The 19266-nt window shown below is 32.6% G+C and overlaps 1 protein-coding gene across 46 annotated transcripts in view; it reads left to right on the top strand.

The window, feature by feature from the left end:
• Positions 1-19266, top strand: part of RIMS2 (regulating synaptic membrane exocytosis 2) — a 586269-nt gene that overhangs the window by 340724 nt on the left and 226279 nt on the right. For all 46 annotated transcript variants that reach the window (XM_032858499.1, XM_032858498.1, XM_032858497.1 and 43 more), the window contains 2 exons: positions 12532-12600; positions 18889-19045. In XM_032858499.1, coding sequence (XP_032714390.1) covers positions 12532-12600; positions 18889-19045 — 226 coding nt within the window. The remainder of the gene's footprint in view (positions 1-12531; positions 12601-18888; positions 19046-19266) is intronic.

Here is a 19266-nt window from a genome sequence, read left to right as displayed (position 1 = left end):
AGCTAAATTAGTAAAAAGAAAAGCTTAGACCTTGTAGCTTCACTGGTGAATTCGATCAAATATGTAAAAGGAAATACCAATTTTCTTACATTCTTTGAGGGAAAAAAAAAGAGAAGGAAATACTCTCAAATTCATTCTATGAGAGCAATATTATTCCAATACCAAAGGCAGACAAATACAGAAATCCTGAACAAAATATTAGTAAATCAAATTTAACAATATGTAAAGATGATTATTCACTGTAACCAAGAGGGACTTATACCTAATGCAGTGTTTGTTTAATAATTAAAATCAATTAAATGTAGTTCAACATAGTAATAGATAAAAAGATAAAATCACATGATCATGTAATGAGATGGAGATAAGCTATGACAATAACCAACACCCCTTTACAACAAAAACTATCAACGAAGTAGGAATAGAAGGGAACTTCTCAACCTGATAAAGAGGACTTTAAAAAACCTACTGCTGACATCATTTTTAATTATAGAAGACTGAATGCTTTCTCCTTAACTGGGTACTAGGCAAGTATATTTGCTCTTACTATTTTTATTCAGTGGTGCACTGGAGATTCTAGTTAGGGCAGTCAGGCAAGGAAAATAAATAAAAGTCATTCAAAAGGGAAAGAAAGAAGTAAAACTATCTTTATTCACAGACATGATTCTTTTACATGTAGAAAATTCTAAAAACTCAACAAAAAACTACTAGAACTAATAAACAATGTTGGCTAGGTCTCAAGGTAAATGAACAATATGCAAAATCAATTATATGTTACCTACTAGCCACTAACATTTCAAAAGTATTAAAATTTTTAAAATACTTATGAATAAATTTCATAAAATAAGTATAAACTTGAATACTAAATAAATCAGAAAATATTGCTGAAGAAAATTAAAGTGACATCTAAGTAAATGAAGAGATATTCCAAATTAACGGGTTGGAAGACTCAATATTATTAAGATGGCAGTCCTCTTCCAGATTTGTCTACAGATTCAGTACAAGCCCTAGCAAAATCTAAACAATATTGTTTGCTGTAATTAATAGACTGATCTTAAAATTTATCTAGAAGCGCACAAGATCCAGAACAGCCAAAATGGAACAAATTTAGAAGACTTTCTGATTTTAAACTTAATACAAACCTATGGTAATCACAACATTGGGGTACTGGTATAATGGAACCTAAGTCAGAATTCAAAAATAAACCCTTATATTTATGGTCAGTTGATTTACAACACAGATGCAATGGAATTCAGTTGGGGAAAATTGTTTCTTGGCTATTAATACTTGAATAATTGAATATTCACATGCAAAAAGATTAACTTAGAATCTATCTCACACCAGCCACAAAACCTAACTTAAAATGGATCATAAAAACTTAACTGTAAGAGCTAAAACTATAGAACTCTCAGAAGAAAATATAGGAGAAAATCATCATTATGTTGGGTTAGGCAGAAGTTTCAAGAGAAATGCAAAATCATTATCAATAAAAGACTGAAGTGATAAATTGGACTTCAGAAAAATTTAAAATGTTTGTGATTCAAAGATACTATTAAAAAGGTAAAAGGCAAGCCACAGACCTGGACAAAATATTTGCAAAGCATGTATTTGAAAAAAGGACTTGCATCCAGAATACATCAAGAAATCTTAAAAGTCAATAATGAGAAGAAAAACAATGCAATCAAAAGGCAGAATATTTGAATAGTCATTTCATTGAAGATATATGGTTCGCAAATAAGAGAATGAAAATATTCCCAGTATCATTAGTTATTAGTGAAGTGCAAGTTATAATAATGAGATACCACTCTACAATTAGTAAAATGAATGCACTAAAAAAGGCAAATAATAACAATCTTTGGCAAGGATTTTGAGAAAATGGAATCCTCATACATTTGCTGATGAAAATGTGGAATAGTGTAGCCCTTTGGAAAACAATTTGGTGGTTTGTTAAAATAAATCTACCATATGACACAGTGACTCACTCTTAGATGTATGCCCAAGTGAGATGGAAATGAATGTCCACTCAAAGACTTGTACATGAATGTTTATACCAGCACTATTAATATGGCCAAAAAGTAGAAATAGTTCAAATATCCATCAGCTGGTGAATGGATAAATAAAATGTGGTATCTATACAGTGGATTGCTATACATAGCAAAGTATTAATACATGCCACCACATGGTTTAACATAAAAAATTACGCTAAATAAAAGGTCAGATATGAAAGGCCACATGTTGTATGATTCCAATAATATAACATGTACAGAAAAGGCAAATTTATAGAGCAGAGATTAGATTAGTAGTTTTCTGACTGGGGATATTTTCATCTATATAGAAAGTCAGATGGAATCTACACAAAAGCTATTAAAATTAAGAAGTAAGTTTATGAGATTGTTGGATACAATTGTATTTATGTGTAACTGCAATGAACAATTGGAAATTGAAATTTCATAATATAATACCATTTAAATGTGTCAAAATATGAAATACTTAGGGGTAAATTTGATAAATATAAAGGATGTGTAAACTAAAAATTATGGAACACTGTAAAAATGAATTTTAAAGACAAATTAATGAAGAGAAATACTGCATTTGTGGGTCGGAAGAGCCAATATTATGTTAATTTTCTCCAATTTGATCTATAGACTCAATTCAGTTAACTGACAAACTGTCTTCTAGAACTTAATTGAAAGTATTTAGTACCCAGAATTGCTAAAAACAACTTTGATGAAAGATCAAAGTGGGAAGCCTTCCAATAGTTGATTTCAGAACTTATTATAAAGCTGTAGTAATTGAGACACTGTGATAAAAACAGACGAACAAACGGGCGCCTGGGTTGTGCAGTCAGTTAATCATCTGACTCTTGGTTTCGGCTCAGGTCACGATCTCAGAGTCTTGAGATCCAGCCCCATGTCAAGGCTTCGTGCTCAGGGTGGAGTCTGCTTGAAATTCGTTATCCTTCTGCTCCTCCCATTCTCTCTCTCTCTCTCTTTCTCTCTCTCAAATAAATAAAAAGATATGTTTAAAAATAGGCAAACGCACTAAAAGAACAGTATATAGAATGCAGATAACAAACCCACACATATATGGATAACTGATTTTCAACAAAGCTGAAAAGACGATTCAGTGGTGTAAGGATAGCCTTTTTAACAAATGCTTTGAGAGCCTATAGATATCCATATGCAAAAAAAAAAAAAAAGAGAAAGAGAGAGACTTCTATTTATACCACATACAAAAGTTAACTCAAAATGAATCAGTGTATAATTATAAAATTCCTAAGAGAAAATTATAAAATTATAAAACTTTTTAAAAATTATAGTTTTAAAATTATAAAATTAGAAATATTTATAATTATAAATTGTAAAACCTTTATAAAGTATACATTTATAAAATTATAAAACTCCTAAGAAAAAAATTTATCACCTTTGGTTAGGCAAAAATTTCTTAGGGCATGAATATCATGTGCCATTAAATAACACATTGACTAAATTGGACTCTCTCAAAAGAAAATCTTTTTTTTTCTTTAAAGGATACTGTTAAGATAATGAAAAACCAAGCCACAGGCCAGAAGAAATACTTGCAAACCACATATGTAATAAAAGATTTGTATACAAAATATACAGAGAAAGAGAACTGGCTGATTTGCAGAGATGAAATACATATTTATTTTCTCTTTTTTATTATGTTCAGTTAGCTATATAGTACATCATTAGTTTTTGATACAGTGTTCAATGATTCATTAGTTGTGTATGTTAAAACTCATGAATAAGAGAACATAACAATAAAAAAATGGATGTAAGATTTGAAAGACCACTACAAACATTTAGAGGTAAAAAAAATAGACACATGAAAAGATATTCAACATTAATCTTTAGGTAAATGTAAATGAGATACCATTAGACCCTTATTAAAATGGTTAAAATGAAAAAACTATGAAAAAATAGTATCAGGGAGGATGGGAATTTACTAAAATTTTCATATATTGTTAGTGGGAAAGTAAAATGTAATAGCCTCTTTGGAAAACACTTTGGCAGTTTTTCCTAAGAAGTTAAATATACTCCTACCATATAATTCAGCCATCCCACTACTAGGTCTTTACCAAAGAAGAATGTAAATTTATGCCCGTATGACAACTTATATATGATTGTTCGCTGTAACTTCATTTGTAATAATCAGATAACCCAGATGTCCTTCACCTGGGTAATAGATAAACTGTGGTACAGCCATAATAGAGAGTATTATTTAGCAAAAAAGAATGAACTGTTGATATATATTGACAACATGGACAAATCTCAGAATAATTATACTGAGTGGAAGAAGAGAGACAAAAGAATACTAGTATTATTCCATTCATATACAATTTTAAGAAATGCAAATGAATGAATTAAATGGAACTAACAGAAAAAAATAACTAACTGAATTCCTGCAACTACAAATACTAATATGTTAAAAGTTGAAATAAATCTTTGATTTACAGAGAAAACCCTAGACTCAGACATACTTTTCAAGTAGTTCATATTTAACCTTAACATATTTCAACTTAATAAAATTCTTGCATAATGTACACAAAGTAAGAATATTTACAAGGAAAACAAAACTTTTATTTTTTTTTTAAAGATTTCTTTATTTATTTGACAGACAGAGATCACAAGTAGGCAGAGAGGCAAGCAGAGAGAGAGGAGGAGGCAGGCTCCCTGCTGAGCAGAGAGCTGGATGCTGTGCTGGATCCTAGGACCCTGGGGCCATGACCCGAGCCGAAGGCAGAGGCTTTAACCCACTGAGCCACCCAGGCGTCCCGGAAAAGAAAACTTTTATACCAAAAATCTACAAATCCATTCCAAAAAAGGAAATTTATAGCCCGGTTTTACTCTTAAATATAAATGACTGGAAAAGCTACATAAAACAGCAAATCAAATCCAGTAGTTTTATAAAATTCTATAAATGTAATTTTAGACATTTACAGATCAAAGGAGAAAAAATATGTTCATTTCTTCGTAATGAATTAAAAATTTTATAACATTCAACAGAAATTCATAATGATGCCTGTTAGCAAATTATGGATTAGAAAGAAACTTCTTCAGTCTGATAGAATGTCTCCTAAAAACTTATAGGAAATATAATCTCAAATGGCCAATGATAGAATTCTTCATTAAAAAAAACTTGGACAAGAATGGGATTGTAATGGAGATTCTAGTGCAATAAGAAAAGAATTTAGAAATAATAAGGAATCAAAGGGAGAAATAAAACCATCATTGTGTATAAGTAATGTAATTGTTTCCTCAAACTCTGAAAAGAATATACAAATTATGGTTTACCAAGATGTCTGGATATAAGAATAATATACAAAGGTCAGTTGCATTTCTACACACCAGTACAAACAGACATACTTTACAATAGTAACAGAATATCAGATACGTAGGAATAAATCTAACAAAAATTATATAAAAGAACCGTAGGAAAAGATTTATAAAGTTTTATTAAGAAACATTAAAGAATACCTAAATAAATGGATATATTCCCATAACCATTGATAAGAAGACATCATTATTAATTTCCTCTATTTGATGTATATATTTCAGTTCTAATCCTATCAGATATCTTCATGGAAACTGATGAGTAAATTCTAAGTCTATAGACAACTAAATGGCCAAAAATAGCTAGGATTCTTGTGAGAGCAGGGAGGAGGAACTTTCTCAGTCTCAACATTTACTGTGGTTGACATAGTATGCCACTAGCATGAGAGTAAATCAATCAGTGGAATACGACTGAGAGCCCAGAAGCAGACTTTCTTACATGAGACAGTATTTTATAAGGATCTGAAGTAAAATGTCAGATCCAGAGAGGAAAAGTAAGTGATTTAGTAAATTGAGCTGGAAAAATACTATCCATTAAAAAAAGAACATAGATGAAATTAGATCGCTATCCTGCACCATGTACAGAAACTTTAGGTGGATTAAGGGCAGATAAAGTTAAGTTTCAGTCAGGGAGCTGAAGAACTGTTAGAGATGTGAAATAAATATTTGTTATAAAGTTTAAACTGCAAAATTCAGGAGAAGCTGGGAGTTCTTGTAAGAAGGTTTATAAGAGAATGGTCGAAGAATCTGAAAAAAGTCACGTGCCGGAGGCAACAGAGGACCTAGTGATAAGGTTTGAAGGGCTTTTGCCACTTCATTCACTAGGGGTTTTAAAGTCACTGTAGGTCATAAGAAAGAGTGGGGAAGGAAAAATGCTTGCAAAACATCCCCTCATTCTGTAATTTTATGGGTGACTTGCAGAAGAAGGTCTGTAGATCCTTTGTCATGGATCTCAGATGTCCTTGGCCCAGGACTGGGGAAATCTAAAGAAAGAGATCTAGCAAGAGCTAGAGGGGTATCTAAAATCCCAGACTTGGTTATATCCTACTTATTTTAAAAACCAGAAAGAACTGGAAAGAGAAATTGAAAAACCACAATTATCGTAACAATCTCTCACAAATGTGAACTACAGAACTGACATACTATAATAAATAGAACATTCCCCCAATGAAGAGAATATACATTCTCTTCATCTACAAATGAAGCATGGAAAATGTTGCTACAAATTTTTAGGTAATACATTCATATGGTATAAATTTAAAAGTAAAAACAAAAACAAAAACAACCCCCCCCCCACTGTTTCTCAAACATCTAGTTCTCCTTACTTGAATGAAGTGCCATTACCAGTTTACATGTGTTGGCACAGATAGTCTATGTTTACATTAAAAAAATGTATGGGTTTTTCCTCCTTTTTTTCTAACATAATAATATAGTATCATTATTGTGTCTTTTCTGATTTTTTAATTTTTATCCCCATTCTTTTAGTAGTTGCTATTGAAATCACAACCTTGCACACTTAACAAAGCAACATTAATTAACATCTCTACTTTTTTTTCCAAACTGCATAAATATTATAAAATCTGATTTGTACGATCACCCCTACTATTTAACATATTATTGCCAGAATTTTACTCTGCCTCCCAATTAGTAATTTATTATAATGTCATTTTGTTCATTCAAAATTTATTTAGATTTACCCGAATTTTTACCACTTTCTTTGCTTCGCTCATTTTTTCTTTTCATTTCGTCCTTTTTTTCTGGGATGAATTTCTCTATTTTTAAAGTACACATATTTTAGTAGTGCTTTCAATGAAGATCTGGAAAGAAGCTGTGTTTTCTGAGTATGTCTTTAATTCTTTATTCCTGATGAAGTTTAGCTATATATAAAATTCTAGAATTACTTTAATTTTCTCTCAGCATCCTGACAATGTTATTTTAAGAACATTTGGCTTGTAGAAAAGTCTCTCCATTTATTTTCAGTTTTCTTTAAATTGTTAGCAGTTGTTACTGGTTTAATTGTGTCCCGCCATGGGCATATGTCCTAACCCCCAGTACCTAAGGATGTGACCTTACTTGTAAATAGAGTTAATGCAGAAGTTATCAAGTTTTCACTTTTGAGGTCACTAGGAGACCTAATCCAGTATGACTGCTGTCCTTATATAAAGCGGAAATTTGGGTACAGATAGACATGAACAGAGGGAAGACCAAATGAAGACATTCAGGGAGAAGATAGCTGTGGGACTGGAGGGCCCTATCTACAAGTGAAAGAACACCAAGAATTGCTAGCCAACACCAGAAGCTAGAAGAGACAAGGAAGGATTCTTTCCTCGAGCCTTCAGAGAGAGCATGGCGTCGCTGACACCCTGATTTTGGACTTGTAACCTCCAGAACTGTGAGACAATAAATTTCTGTTGTTTGAAGCCACCCAGTGTTTGGTACGTTGTGTCAGCAGCCCTTGGAAACTAATACAGTAGTGAGCGTTCTGTGGTTTGGAGGTGTACATGTTTTGCACATTTTTTGTTAACATGTATTCCTAGATATTTCATGTGCTCTTGGAAGTGATAGTGGCTTTGAAATTTATTTCTAGTTGTTCATTGCTGTTCTCTAAAAAATATAGTTCATTTTTATATGTTGACTATGTATGTATTCTGCAATCTTTGCTAAATTATTAGTCTTAAAGTTTTTTAAAGCTTCCGTAGGAGTTTTGATTTACGTGATCATGTTACTACTTGCTTTCCAATCTGTATGACGTTCATTTATTTTCCTTGCTGTGTTTTACTGTAATCCAAGTGCAGCGTTGAACTGAAAGGGTTGGAGTGGGCATCCTTAGCTTATTCTTTGTATTAGGGGGACAACATTATGTATTTATAAGTAAGTCTCATGTGAGCTATAGGTATTTTGTTTTTTTTTTTTTACAGATGCCCTTTATTGCTTTGAGGAAATTTCCTTCTGACTAGTTAACTGAGATATTTTACCATGAATAGGGGTTAGCATTTTCAAATTATTCTCCTGCATCTACTGAAATAATTTAAAAAATGCCTGTATAAATGAAATACTCCAATATACACAAAGTAAACGAGAAAGAAAAATTAACAAACTAACCACTGTTGAAGAGAATTTATAATTTTCTCTCAATCATTGATCAAGCAAACAAAAATTCAGGAAAGGTACAAAAGGATTAAACCACACAATTAACAAGTTTAATCTCATGTCCAAAAAAAAAAAAAAGAACTCTGTATCTAGTAGTTAATGAATTTATATTCCTGTTATATCCATGAAAGACTTGTTAGAATTCTTAATATATTATTTAATAATTCATTTTCTGACAAATTTCAAAGTCTTGAAGACTTGACAAATATAGGGTATTTTCTTCAACACCAGTGTTACTATGACAAAAAAAAATCATACCCATATATTTCAAAATTTCTAAAAATAGGCACTTTTACTCTAATCAACATTTTCTTCCAAGATTTATTCTCTTTGCAATTATCATGCATTATTCAGACAATGGTGTCTTCGATTTAATGACGTATGGTATGTTATAGACCCAAGAAGAAAATGCTTAGACCTGAACTTTAAATAATATACTGCATATAAATATTTGAGTAATTCAGAGAAGTACTCAGAGGGCGAATGCTTATGTTAGTACAGGGTAGAAGGCTGAAAATTTTGACATATTCATCTAACTTGAAAGTTTAGGAAAAAGAAATAAATTTAAAGTAGAAAGAAAGAAATCATAACTATAAGAGCAGAAATCAATAAAGTAAGAAACAAATTTCTAGCTGATAAGATTATGGAGCCTAGAAGTTAATCCTTTGAAATGAATGGCAAAATAAACTTTAGTGAAATTTATCAACAGGATACAAAGATAGTACAGGATTCAAATGAAAATATATAAAGATACATCAGAAAATCAATAGATAATATGATAAAATGATGAACATTGTAACAGACACTGAAAACTTGAACAAAGTGAACAAATTCCTGTGAAAAATATAACTTGTTAAACCTCGAATCAATAGGTCATTCTATGGCTACTGAAAATAGACATTAGTTATTTAAAATAGTCCCATGAAGGAAACACCAGATCAGGGTAGTTTTATAGATGAGCTCCATCAAAATTTCAAACAACAGATTTTTTTTACAGTCCTACACACATTTAACCAGAGAATAAAAACAGACTAATTCTCAAGTTTTTGTTGTGCTGGTATAGCCTTGATCCTAAACCAAAAGGTTAGTGAAAGGAAAATTTTAAAGGTCAGAATCACTTGTCAATAAAAGTGTAAAAATCTTTAATGAAATATCACTGAATTTAGGAGATCTTCCTCAACCTGATAAAATGTAACACCAGCAGGTATCATTTTTAATGGTAAAATACTAGAAAAATCTCAAAATTAGGATTTAAAAAGGAATGTAAAGGCACCTGGGTGGCTCAGTGGGTTAAAGCCTCTGCCTTTGGCTCAGGTCATGGTCCCAGGGTCCTGGGATCGAGCCCCGCATCCAGCTCTCTGGTCAGCAGGAAGCCTGCTTCCTCTCTCTCTCTCTCTCTCTGTCTGCCTCTCCATGTACTTGAGATCTGTCTGTCAAATAAATAAATAAAATCTTTAAAAAAATTTAAAAAAAGATAAAAAGGAATGTAAAATTTAATTGCTTCTTTCCAGCATTGTGATTATCAGCATAGAAAGACAAGAAAAAGGAAGAAGAAAGACCTTAGGATTAGCAAGATTGTCTATGGAGAAAAATCCAAATTGAACCATATAAAATTCACTAGAAGTAAAAAGAGAGACTTTAACAAGGTGGTTGGTTAACATTATTTTACAATAAAGTATTTCCATATATGAGCAATTAGATTAGTAATCAGAATTTTAACAATATTTCTTATAGCAGTGAAAATGATAAGATGTAAAGCATAAATCCAATCAATGTGGGAAATTTGAGCAAAGTTAAAAATTTCACAGAAACTTAAATGGAGAATGCCTATCGCTTAGCTAGTAAACAATGCTGTAATACATGCCAAGGCTCCCTAAATTGATGTATGGACTCATTGCAGTTCATATCAAAATTCCATTAGGATGTTTTGTGCAATTTAATAACCTGAACCTAAAATTTATATGGAAGAGAAAATGTTCGAGTTATGATGGATTTGCTTTTTGATATATATCAGTATAATAACAAAGAGAGTAAGTTATTGGTTTATGGATAAATGGCCAGTACAGGGGGAAAAAAAATAGAGAACCAAATAGATCCTAGCAGATAGGATACATTTATTTATAACTGAGGTGACATCACAGATCATTGGGAGAAGGTGGAATTATTAAATAATGCCGAAATATGTGTTATACGTGTGGAAAAAGCAAAGTTGCGTCCTTATCTCATACCATACATAAACTCACTTCAAAATAGGCAAGGATGTAAATGCTAAAAACAGAATTTTTTAAATTTTAGAAAAAAATATGAGAATGTCCATTCATAAGCTTAGGCACAATTTCTTAAGACACTGAAAACACTACTTCTAAAAAAGATTGATACATTCAATGACATTAAACTTAAGTACTTGAATTCATCAGAATGTTAAATGACAAGATTCAAGTAGAGATAATATAATTGCAGTATATTTAACCTCTAGAATTACTAGCAAAATAGATTGACTTCCATCAGGAACATAATGAGATTTGGAAGGAAGCAACAATTGCAAATCACATATACCCAACTATCCCCCAACTCTATGCACAAACCCACGCAAGGCCACTCACAAAGGCTAATAAAATAAACTTCATTTTTTGCTGGTGTCATTCTTATCTTACACCAGAGACAGATCTGATTCTTGACCAATACCAAAAGCTTGTAATCTTTATGCTGTAGTATATCTGGCACATTAAACTATCATTACCCTGTCCTTGAGCATTTACATTTACAAGGTGAAATCTTGTTATAAGCTGAATAGGAATTCTTATTATGTCTCTCCTCAATAGCTTCATCTGTGGTATCCCCTTTTTTCCCAAATCCATTTATAATGTATACACGAATTCTGTAAATCCTTTCATGCTCAGTCTTTTGGGCTATTGTGTGGTAATTGTGATTTCCATATCGGTTGGGGCTGTAAGAGCCTATGATTTGATTGAGTTTAAAGTTTTATGATATAAGGCTTTGGAAGGAAAATAGCAGCAAACCCATTCAGTGAGACCATATGATCAAAACAGATCAATGTCATTTATGTAACCATTAAAAGGAGGAAAATAAAAGATCCTGGCAACAGACTCTTCCCTTTCTCAAGAGTGCAGGGGTAAAAACAAACCAAAAAAAAAAAAAAAAAAAAAGAAAAAGAAAAAAATGTAGAATATTTCTAAGAAGAAGTTGGAAATATTGCTACTTCAGACACCTTATAAGATGTGAGCTCTCAGTGTTTTATATACATTACAAGAAAGCATTTACTTAGCATGATTAACATTTTAAAATTTTGTAATAGAGATCTTTAATTATGTTAATTATTACTGCTCTGTTTTAGGCTATATCTTAGAAAATGTAACTGTGTGTAATCAATACACAATTTAAATATATTAATAAGTTTATGGTTGGTTTATTTCTCATTTTCTTTTCAAAGCAATGGAGGAACAGCTAAACTAATACTAAAAGAATATTGTTTAAGATGTCTTAAATTATACTTCTTTTCTATGAGTGTGAAAAATGAAGAATTGAGTACATTTAATTTATTAGTCATGCATATTAGAAAAAGGCACATGAATGTTCTTGAAATAACATATTGTTTGCTTTGAAATTTATATAGACTTCAGTGCCCTTGTGTAAAAGCATCTGAGACTGACTTAACCTAGCTATTTTTAACTTAGCTTTTTGTTCAATGGATTTTATCAATCAGCATCAAATCACATACATATATCATTTAGTATTATATATTTTTTATTTAGTATTTGATATTATTTCAAGCTTTAGGGCATTTAGGAAATTTATTTTACACATTTTTAAGAATTTATTTTAAGAATGCTATCTTCACATTATAAAGTATGTATGAAAGTAAGTGTGAGCTCATAATGAATTTCCTTCTCTATTTTTTATTCTCAAGTATTTCATTCAAAACTCTTTCATTTGTTTTCAGGTTGGTGAGGAGGTTTCTTTTTCCCTTAATAATCAGCAACTTTAATTATTGCTATTGTTTGCTTCATAGGGTCAAAAAGAATAAGTGATAGTGAAGTTTCTGACTATGACTGTGATGATGGAATTGGTATAGTATCAGGTAAGAATTTCAGAATTATTTTATAGTAATAAAAAGGAAGGGTTATTCATCACTATCTACCAATAATAGATTAAATAATAAGTACAATAAGAAAACTTGCCTCTTTATCCACACCCCCCACCCCAAAGAAACAACCTCATGGCAATTTAACCCCTTGAATAATTCCAGTTGCTAGAACTCTTGTATCACTTTTAAACTGAATATTCTTACTGAAATATGTCAGTTAAGTGAATACCTCCAAGCTTTTTATTTTTAAACTACTAAATAATAAGGATTTCACCATAAATTTGAAGAGTTATTGTATAATTGAAAGTTCTTTATACTGCATAATAGCGTAAAAAAAGTCTTTTTGACATCACCAACATACCCAAATATGTCAAATATTTGTGCTTTTTGAAATTTTTTCATTGTTGTCATGTTGATTATATATCAGATGCAGCTTTATTTTAAAATTATGGTATTGTAGTTTTAAAATATTGCCTGATTTATGGTTGGAAATTTACCTGATGACTAAAAAAAATGAAGATAATTTCAAATCCTCAAAATCTGTTACTGTTAGAAATTTGAAGCATTACTGTATTTTTTTTTTTCATATTCTTTTTATCAACATGAAAATCAGGATTATGATTGTGGTTTCTTTCTTTTTTTTTTTTTTTAACCAATGTTTATTGAGCTCTTTGTGTAAACCATCTCTCTACTTTAGAAGAGTTCACATTCAATTGGGGAACAAGGGAAATGTATGGTTTGTTTTTGTTTTTTTTTAATAATTTTTTAATAAACATAGAATGTATTATTAGCCCCAGGGGCACAGGTCTGTGAATCGCCAGGTTTACACACTTCACAGCACTCATCTAGCACATACCCTCCCCAATGTCCATAACCCCACCACCCTCTCCCTACCCCCCATGATTGTGGTTTCTGAGATGTTATCTTTTTGTGGGCTCATAACTGTAGTAAATTACATTTACGTAAGTAACATGATAATTAAGACTTACACGTTAATTTTGATAAATTTTTTTCTTTTTTTAATGTCCTTTTTGTTTTAAACTCCATCATTAATAGTAGTATCAATAGAGACTAAATACTTCAATCAATAGTTTATCAAGTAATTTGACTGTCAGCTGAATCAAACCTACATTCTTTACGAAATTGTTCCTGAGGCATTTTGAATGTGAATTGCATAAATTCATATACACACTACCTTTTTACCCCCATATTAACTAGCATTTTAAATAACTAGTCTAAGTTTAGACACCAGCAAATCTGTTAGTACTTTGTTCTCCATATGAAAGGATTCATTTCCAACTGCACATTACGTGTCTGTCAAATTCAAAGTAGCTGTTACAACCATTCAAAACCCTTTTAACCTGAACTATCAGCCTTTTCTCAATAATGAACAGTTTCAGCTGTTTTATTTAATTTTTCCAAGTTTGCAAGGCAGATGTCTTGAAAATTAACTATGCCAGAGGTAATATTTCCCATGTGCTTGCTTACTTTGTTTATTCTGACTAATTCAAGTCAGAGGTAATTTTTTTATATTTGCATTGCTAATATTCTTCAAAGTAAATAGAAACTTTGATTGATATTGAAATTTAGGGTTCTCAGGGAAACAACTGCTGGCTTGGATTTTTGTGCCCCAGTGATATACTGAATAGGGAAAGGAGAATGGTTGTAACTAATTCTTCTTTGAACCAGTTGACTCACCCCACAATGCAAATAAATGGATTAAATATATATATATATATATACACACATATATATATATAAATAAATATATGCGTTTGTAGCCATTAGAATGTTAGTATTATTTTCTACTCTGACATGGACCAATATACAAACACATGTAAATAATTTATTTTCCATTGGGAAGGTAGAGTGATGTTTTAATAATTAGCTCTTAAATATCACATATAATATTCTGATTTCCTAAGTTAATTACCTAACCCCAATACTCATTTTTTATCACTTCCGAGTAGCTCTTTATATTATTAATAATGAATATTTTCTTAAAACTCTTTGTTTCTTTTTAGTATTCATGAGATTGCATTATTTGAATTTTCTTCTTGTAGTAACTCTTCCTCCTTTTCTCAGTAGTCTCCTTTAAATTCCATAGTCATATCTCTTTTTTCTATATATATTCCCTTACCTTGGATTTCAGCGATGCTCTTTTTATAAATGCTACTCAAAACTTTATTGACAGTCCTAATGCCTTTTCCAAGATTCTTTTCCTCATGTATAACTATTTGCCTATGAGGCTGAGAATACTATTATTTCCTCCTTTCCAAACTGGTAAACTTTCTAAATTTCTCTCTGTATAGTATACTTTTTTTTTTTTACCCCAAAGATCTGACATTTAACATTGGACAGAGAGAGCTTATGCTCCCGCGCCGTCCAAGCAGGAGGAGGGGCAGAAAGAGAGAGAGAAGCAGGCTTCCCACTCAGCAGGGAGCTCGATGCAGGGCTCCATCCCAGGACCCTGGGATCATGACCTGAGCTGAAGGCAGACGCTTAACTAACTGAGCCACCCAGGCACCAATTTGTAGTATACTTTTAACTTCCTGGTGGGCTAGTCAAATGTTAAGAGTCATTTATTTCTTCCCTTTTCTTGCTCTTGTATCTGATCACAAATTGTTGTTGGTTCATATTAGAACGTCCCCAGACTCCATTGTTGGACTTACTTGCTGTCTACATTCACTACTCTAGTGATCACATCTCTTCAAAGTCCCATCCTTCAAATAGCATCTGTATGCTAAACTTCACACATGTCCAGTCAAAACCACTTATTTGTATCTAATTTTTTTATTTTCTACTGCCCATAGACATCTGTGCTTGGAAATGTAGCAGATATCTTCAGCTAAACATGTCTAAAACTGAACTCCTGATCTTTCCCACCAAACCTGAAGTTATTTGATGACAACTCCATTCTTTCCCTTGATTAAAATTTTAGATTTGTTCTTGTCCTTCTCTTTCTCTTATGTCCAACATCAAATCTTGGCCAAAATTATCCCAGTGCCTCTACCTTCAGAATATGCCCAGAATCTGATTATTTTCCATGTCTCCGTAGCTGTCATCCTGGTTCATCTCTTGCCTGACGTACTGCCTTTCTTCTTTCAGTCTATTCTCAGCATGGCAACTGGAGTGATCCTGTTTAAAGAAGATAGGTCATATTTAGTTTCTGCTCAAAATCCTCTAATGAGCTAAAAATTACTCAGATCAAGTGCCGAACATCTTTACAAGGCAACACAAGGCTCCACGTGATTTTCCTCCTTCCTCCAAGTGTCTCTGATCTCTTCCATTGCTCCATTCCTAGCACCCTCTTCTCCCTGCTGTTGTGAACATGTTAGATGGACTCCTATCTTGGGGTCTTTGCACTTGTCTTGCAACCCTCCTCTCTCTATATCCATATAGCAAAGCATCTGACTTCTTTCAAGTCTTTCTGAAATGCCAACTTCTCAGTGAGTCCTGTCTATGCCTGACCACCTTCCCTATTCTGACATTCTGGTCTCCCTTTACTCTGTATTATGTTCCCTTTTAACACTTAATCACCTTCAAACATATCATATAATTTTTTATTGGGTTTTTGTTGTTTCCATCATTCCACCTGGAATTTAAGGTCCGCAAGGGCAAAGCTTTTTGTTTTGCTCACTTTAGCTCATAGAATAACATGCTCATATAGTCATAAATACTTGTTGAATGAATGATCATATTGATTTTTTTCCCATGTAGTCTGTGCCCAATACCAGTTGTCATAGTACAACATTGTACCACTAGCTATATGTGGCTATTTATATTTAAATTGATTTAAAATAAATACATTAAAAATTCAGTTCGTCCTTAACACTAGCCAGATTTCAGGGGCTCAGTAGTCGTGTGTCTAGTGGCTACCATATTGGACAGTGCTGATAGAGAACATTTTTAATCATTTTAGAGAGTTCTGTTGGACAATCTGTTCTGCATTTTGTAGGAGCAATCAATCTTGCTGCAATCTCTCTAACCTTTAGGTTGAATTGTATCCTGCTGTCAGCTTCATCTTCCTTAATTATTATTTTGATCATGAAAGATCAATGTAGTCTTAGATAGAATTTGCTTTAAATCCCAGGCCCTATACTTGACACTTAATTTAAATTTCTTAGTAAATTTCCTAATGTAAATTTCAGTTTCCTGAAATATAATATGGGGATAATATATTTTTTTTAAGATTTTAGTTATTTGTCAGAGAGAGAGAGAGAACACAAGCAGGGGGAGTAGCAGATAGAGGAAGAAGCAGGGTCCCTACTGAGCAGGGAGCCTGATGTGGGACTCAGTCCCAGGACCCTGGGATCATGATCTGAGCAGAAGGCAGATGCTTAACAGACTGAACCACCCAGGTGCTCCAAAATGGGGATAATCTTTGCAGAATTGCAGAGTTGGTTCTTTCACATCATTTATAGATTCCTGAAAAAACCTTGTGCTCTACAAAGTCATGTACTAAAAACAACAAGGCATCTGGGAAAACAGGTTAGATGAGACCATTCAAAACTCTTGTAACTTTGTAATTAAAACACTAAAAATGAAAGTACAAGCACAATTTTAAAAGTCATGTTAACTTTTAAGCAATAAAAAGTGTTAACTGTGGAATTTAAAAATAAGGTGAAGGTATCTTGGTGGAAGGAATATGTCTAGATGGAAAGGAGGATAAGTCTGCAAAGTTATGGTGTCAAGGGAAATATTCATAAAACCAGGAAGAACCCATGCAAGAAATACTTCTAAGATGGAGTTTTTTTGACCAAAGTGAGCCAAAGGGAAGAACATGGGAGGAATGAGCATCATATGTAATTCTGTATTTCTCTAGCTTTCTGCATCCAGCTGTGTTAATGTACTTTGCTTTCAGCTGCTATTATTGGTAGATGGAGTGGACACTGTTGGTGCTCTAGCCATATCCTCTTTAGTTCAGCTGGTTTACCCATTTCCATGAATGTTGGCGGCTCACAATTAACAGCTGCACCATTTTCCAGAGAATCGCCCTTAGACAAACGGAAAATAATCCCACCCCCTTCCCACTGGGCGTCTTCAGTCATGACTGGCTAACATTGAAGTACAAAAGTCCAGAACCCTTGCTTGAAAGTCAGAGCAGCTCTGGTACAGTTCACATTCCAGAGCCTCCGGTGGAATAAGCTGACCTCACATTCTTACTTAGTTTCTTCCCGTGCCTTGTTCTGCTAATTCCTTTCTCTTGAGACCACTCCTTCAGTCATTCGTGTGCACCCAGATCTTTTTCTTGCTGTATTCCTTGGGAACGTAATTTCAGATAATACTGCAAAATGGGAACATGTTGCAAAAAATCACAGATGAACCAGTACTTTTTCTGACTTAATTCTGAAACAAGTGTTGTACCGCGCCACTTTGTACGGTCCCTCGCAGAGTTCCTGGCGCATAGTACAAGTCAATAGCAGCCATGGTGATCATGATGAAGATAATGGTAGTGGGGATAATATCACTTCCTGTCCAGAAATGTTCAGGTTTTTTCCATCACAAGCCTGATGATGTTTTAGACATACATAACTTGGGTCAAACTTACTTTTACTGTTTATTTCCTTACTGCTGCCCCACACTGAATTGTCGTTTTTCTACCAACTTTGAATTCCTTCTATTTTTCTCTCCATCAGTCAAATATCTATTTCTTTCTTAAAAAAAAAAATCTATTGCTTTCTAACATTCCTTTGAGTTCTGTCACTTCTAATACATTTTTCTAAGTGTGTCAAATCATTGAGATGTTTCCCTCCTCCAAACTGTCTTGTTTTTAGTCTCAGGCACCTGTTGTATCTCAACCCTGTTGATCACTACAAGAAAAACAGTGAACATTGGTACTTCAGATGGTATTCAGGATACTTTCTAATATTGTTTCTCCCTTAGAGAAATAACCATAGACTTTCAGGAATTTTTGTGAAGTTAATAATTTTGAATATTTATAATTGTTGTAAAGTAATTAAAAGCTCTTCTAGTTTATTTAAAGGATGAAAATGTTTTTGGAATAAACTTGCCACTTTTAGTAAAGATAACTAACTGTATATACAAGTTTTAGCCTAACTAGCACAGTGCCTTGGACATAGTAGCTATCTAAAAATTTGTCATTTATTTTTAATTTAAATGTTTACAAAATATGATGGTATTCTGTTTTATTCCTTATGCTTTACATTTAATATATTCAGAGGCTTTCAACTTCACTAACATTTAGTTGTTTCACTAATGTACAAAATGCTAAAGGACTTAGTGGGTAGATAATTGTACTCTTAATCTTTGCTCCTTTAGATTATCGACACAATGGTCGAGATCTTCAAAGCTCCACATTATCAGTTCCAGAACAAGTAATGTCATCAAACCATTGTTCACCATCAGGGTCTCCTCATCGAGTAGATGTTATAGGAAGGACTAGATCATGGTCACCCAGTGTCCCTCCTCCACAAAGGTAAGAAACCATATACGTTTTATTTGTAGGATGATATTAAAAACCTACCTATCACAAAGAATCATCAATAATTTCTAAAGGTAAAAACAAATATGTTCTTCAACAACCTAAATATTGAGAATAATATGAAGTATGGGCTACTTTGTAACTTTGATTGATGTACATATTCTTTTATGTGAGAGTTCAAAATCATAAAGAAGACCCAACTTTTCAGTTGCTTA

This window comes from Lontra canadensis, unplaced genomic scaffold (genome assembly GCF_010015895.1).
Source record: "Lontra canadensis isolate GAN:19392208 unplaced genomic scaffold, GSC_riverotter_1.0 scaffold15, whole genome shotgun sequence".
NCBI classification, from domain to species: domain Eukaryota; kingdom Metazoa; phylum Chordata; class Mammalia; order Carnivora; family Mustelidae; genus Lontra; species Lontra canadensis.
Note: the sequence above shows the minus strand (reverse complement) of the source record. Positions and strands in the feature narration are given on the sequence as shown.